General features: G+C 44.8%; 1 protein-coding gene across 1 annotated transcript; it reads left to right on the plus strand.

Moving 5' to 3' along the window:
- The first annotated feature begins 1,746 nt into the window (after positions 1–1,746).
- Positions 1,747–4,285, plus strand: LOC123772195 (cuticle protein AM1199). Its single transcript, XM_045765259.2, has 3 exons — positions 1,747–1,866; positions 3,317–3,522; positions 3,707–4,285. Exons 1-3 carry the CDS (start codon positions 1,858–1,860, stop codon positions 3,891–3,893), a joined length of 402 nt encoding a protein of 133 aa, XP_045621215.2. The 5' UTR covers positions 1,747–1,857; the 3' UTR covers positions 3,894–4,285.
- The last annotated feature ends 659 nt before the right edge of the window (positions 4,286–4,944 follow it).

A 4,944-nucleotide genomic window follows, 5' to 3' on the forward strand; every position in this document is an offset into this window, starting at 1 on the left:
TGGGTGTAATCCCTAGTCAGTAAGCTCAACGAGCTTGGAGTAATCCCCAATCAGTAAGCTCAACGACCAAATAGTTCTCCCCAGCCATTAAACTCATCGAATTGGGAGTAATCCCCAGTCAGTAAACTAAAGGTCCCCAATGAGTAAATGTTTCAGGCAAAAAGTAGTTCAGTAAACTCAACGGGCTGGGAGTAATCCCAAGTCGGTAAACTCAACGGGCTGGGAGTAATCCCCAGTCGGTAAACTCAACGGGCTGGGAGTAATCCCAAGTCGGTAAACTCAACGGGCTGGGAGTAATCCCAAGTCGGTAAACTCAACGGGCTGGGAGTAATCCCCAGTCGGTAAACTCAACGGGCTGGGAGTAATCCCCCAGCAAAGTAATATTTTACGCCTGATGTAATAAATCTATTAAGAGCATAAAAGAGACGCAGCTCACTACATCTTTTAACTCAATACACAACGATAGAAATATAATCATAAACAACATACACAAAAGGGACGGAGGTGTGTGTTGGACACACACACACACACACACACACACACACACACACACACACACACACACACACACACACACACACACACACACACACACACACACACACACACCCTGTATACCACTTATATAAGACCAATCCTGGAGTATGCAGCTCCAGCCTGGAGTCCATACCCGTTAAACACAAGACGAAGTTAGAGAAGATTCAGAGGTATGCCACCAGACTGGTCCCGGAGCTGAGAGAAATGAGTTACGAAGAAAGACTAAGGGAGCTGAACCTCACAACCCTGGAAAACAGAAGAGTAAGGGGAGACATGATAACCACCTACAAAATTCTCAGGGGAATTGGCAGGGTGGACAAAGACAAACTCTTTAGCGCGGATGGAACACGATCAAGGGGACACAGGTGGAAACTTAGTACCCAGATGAGCCACAGAGACGTTAGAAAGAATTTTTTCAGTGTCAGGGTAGTTAATAAATGGAATGCGTAAAGCTGTGTTGTGGTGGAGGCTGACTCCATACACAGCTTCAAATATAGATATGATAGAGCCCAATAAGCTCAGCAATCTGTACACCAGTTGATTGACAGTTGAGAGGCGGGACCAAAGAGCCAGAGCTCAACCCCCGTAAACACAACTAGGTGAATACAGCATGGTGAGTACACACACACTACCAGTGCCGTCAGCAGGTAACTGTAATATTACAGCTGTACATTCCTCACAGCCGCTAAGGAATGTAACGCTCGGGCGATGGTACTTCCACCCCCTCCCCCATCATCTTCTCCCCCATAGATACCCTTGTATTAATGCTGTATTAATACTCTTATATTAGTACTGTATTAACACCTCGCATTAGTACTGTATTAACACCTCGTATTAGTAATGTACTATTAATACTTTTAGTGTTAATATATATAAATACATTTTTAGTTGTAAATCAAACTTAATCAATCTATTTTAACTTACTTCATTCAAAAATATATATTATTATATGTATTTACAGTTATACGTAGATGTGTAAACATTTAAATCAGATGAAATTTATAGTGAATTTAATAAAATATTAATTTTAAACTTTCATTCAGTCTGAAGATTTTGTCTGTGGCAGCATCGTCCCACCTTTCACACCAGAGAGATATTTGTCACTGTAAATTAATTCCTTTGTTTGCAGATGGTGAGCTTAGCCTGATATCGTATCCCGTCTACCCTTTGCCTTCAAGGACACCGGACAGCCTTGCCTTGCCCAGAGATGTTCCCTGGTCCCGCCGACACCCTGCGAAGGTGATCCTGTCGTGGAGAGCGGGTATATAAGTTCCGCAGCATCTTCAGGACATCACACTTCCGACCACACACTCAGTCAACATGCAGCTCGTGAGTAAAGCAGAGGATTGGGTGGTGGTGGTTGTGGGTGGTGGTAGGCGGTGGTGGTGGTCGTCTCACTGCTTTGAATGGTCGTGGGTGGTAGCAGGCGATGTGGATGGGCGTAGTAGATAGTGGGAATGATTGACTGAGTTGAGGGGTGAGGTGGATGTCTTCCAAGTTGCTCAGTGAGTGGGGGTCGCTGGCACGATGTGTGTATTAGCAAGGGCGGAGGAGAGGATATGTGAGCAACGGTAGGGGTATTGACCGTGATTGATCTGGCTGTAGTTGGGATGTGTTGTGACGGTGATGTACAGCAGATGGGCAAATCTCTGTCCTCCTAGCATGCGTCAATCGTCGTGGGTGATGTCTGCTTTTGGGAAATTGAGTTATGTTAGCTGCTAAGAAATTGGGCTGCATCTCTTCCCGGGAAATTTGGTTATATCTGTTCCTAGGAAAATGAGCTATGCCTGCTCACAGGAAATTGGGCTCTATCTGCTGCTATCTGCTGGTATATGAGAAACTCTAGGAAATCAACTCGTGTTTCACGCAGGAGCGGAGGCCAGGTGTGGGAACTAGGCATTTTGGCGCGTCAGTTTGTCCAAGTGCAGTATAACAGTTTAACAAAGTAGTTTAACATAGTTAACAACGTTTGACAAAGTAGTGCTTAAAATATATATGTTTCAGTATAAAGAATTTCTATTTCATTGTTGATTATGTAGAACACACGTGTTCAAGACATGTGAAAGAGAGGTTTTTTACCCAGGCAAATCTGGCTAATCAAACTAATATCGTGTGTTAAGAGGGAGGGAGCCGAGAACGCTGCGTTTTAGATTAGAGAACAGAGATGTAAGTGGGATAGGAATTAACGTTAGAGTGAAGAACATAACTGCTTAAATGATTACAGTTACCGTTCGAATGAAGAACATACATGCTAGAATGCTACAAGTTGGCGTTAGAGTAAACATCATAACTTCTAGCATGATGAGAGTGATCGTCAGAATTTGAAAGTATTAGTGTTAGGACATTGAGAAGTGCTAGCAGAGAAGAGTGTTGGGGATATCTGAGCAACGCAAAGGATAGTATTCAATATGGTTCTTGCAAGGTGCTGACGCTAAGTCATCATATTGGGGAAGTTTATAGCACACTTGGGTTTTGTTTGTGTCTGGACAGATACTGGAACCAGTCAGGTTATTAAGCATTAAGTATATACGTGTGTTAATTATCATGGGGGTAATAACTGATGGTGTGTGTGCTGCCTCAGATCATGGGGCGGTCCAGTCACCGCCCCATGAGAAGGTATAACTTTAGGATTTGCTACCAAACACGCTTCCATGGTAAGATGTATGGTAACATCTTGTTGATGTAAAGATGGGTGACAAAGCCCACATGGATGACTCGCCGGACCTTCACTACATATTTCCTCTCACCCGTTGTTTCCTGTCCTGGGCGCCGTCCTCAGGTAATCTTGGCCTGCCTCGCTGCCGCAGCGGTCGCCGCCCCACAGTACCGGGAGGACGACCCTCGCCACATTGCCGTGTTGAGGGACGAGCGTCAGGACTCCGGCGATGGCAACTTCAACTATAATTTCGAGACTGAAAACGGCATTGCTACGAACATCGTGGGCCGACCCGGCTCCGCCGGCCAGAACATACAGGGAACCTTCAGGTGAGAGTGAAAACTAATATAGTTCTGAATATCCAGGTAATTTTAGAACTAGTCTTTCGTCACTAAAGTTCGTCACAACGAAGCACAAGAGTGTATTTGGCATTATAATTATTATATATATATATTTTATTACTGAATTGTGTATTATTATTATTACTATTAATTGCTAATTATTTTTACGCAGGTACCCTTTGGACGATGGGACGATCGCTGAGTTCAGGTTCACTGCCGACGAGAATGGGTACCTGGTGCAGTCCCCCATCATCCCCACTCCCCACCCCCTACCCGCACACGCCGTCGAACAGATCGCTATCGCCGAGGACCAGCGCCGTCAGGGCATCAAGTTCAACGAACAGGGCCACAGGATCTAAGGTGTATCTCCCAGCGCCGCTGGTAGTCTCCGAATGCATTATTTCGGTTAGAGAAACGTGGATCGGAATGATCTTTGAGGATCTCCAGAGTGATCACGGTCAACAACGGAGGGTATTAGATGCATTTTAAGAGTTAAGAATGTTCACTGAAACGTCTTCAAGAGACTCCTCGCACTCTCCTACTCACTCAGTTATGGATTACTTCGACTACCAGTAAGACCAGGCGCAACGCAACCCTCACTGACTATTCTCTCACGAACAATTCTCATCAACTTCGTGCTGTACTAACTTATGCCGTCTACGGTGCTACTGTAACAAGCAGTTTGGATGGTCCAGCATCATCCTTGTCAAAATCTACACTTGCATGTCGTTTAATAAAGTGTCAAGCAAAGGTTAATTCGTATAAATGCAAATTCTGCGTTTCCTGTATTCACCTTTAATTTGTTTACCTTTCGTGTAATTCTTCGCTATTTTGTAAAACTAGACGACAGACCCACGAGGCTCTCACAGGTGTTCGTGGTGCTGGAATGATAAGCGATTAACACTTACTGTAACAGTCCTTATCTTGAGATGATTTCGGGGCTTTAGTGTCCCCGCGGCCCGGTCCTCGACCAGGCCTCCACCCCCAGGAAGCAACCCGTGACAGCTGACTAACACCCAGGTACCTATTTTACTGCTAGGTAACAGGGGCATAGGGTGAAAGAAACTCTGCCCAATGTTTCTCGCCGGCGCCTGGGATCAAACCTAGGACCACAGGATCACGAGTCCAGTGTGCTATCCGCTCGGCTGACCAGCTCCCTCGTTAGGCCGACCGGCCGTCCTATGTTGAACTGGTTGAAAACATGTCACCGGCACCAGTGATAATACTGGACACTGGAAACTGCAAGAACAGTACATGAAATATTAATAATAAAGCACTTGCATTTAATGGTAATATAAAAATTTGCTATTTCAAAGCCGCTTTTAACTAAATATACTTACAGAGGAAACACGAATAACTCGGTATAAAAAGCCCTTCAATGTCCTACTGCTGACTAAAAGAAGTAGATGA

The sequence above is a fragment of the Procambarus clarkii genome, chromosome 69 (assembly GCF_040958095.1).
Source record: "Procambarus clarkii isolate CNS0578487 chromosome 69, FALCON_Pclarkii_2.0, whole genome shotgun sequence".
In the NCBI taxonomy this organism is placed as follows: Eukaryota; Metazoa; Arthropoda; class Malacostraca; order Decapoda; family Cambaridae; genus Procambarus; species Procambarus clarkii.

Bases quoted from the DNA above. Each gene is read 5' to 3' on its own strand.
- LOC123772195 (XM_045765259.2), top strand. The intron at 3,523-3,706 runs GTGAGAGTGAAA...ATTTTTACGCAG, and splicing joins AACATACAGGGAACCTTCAG to GTACCCTTTGGACGATGGGA.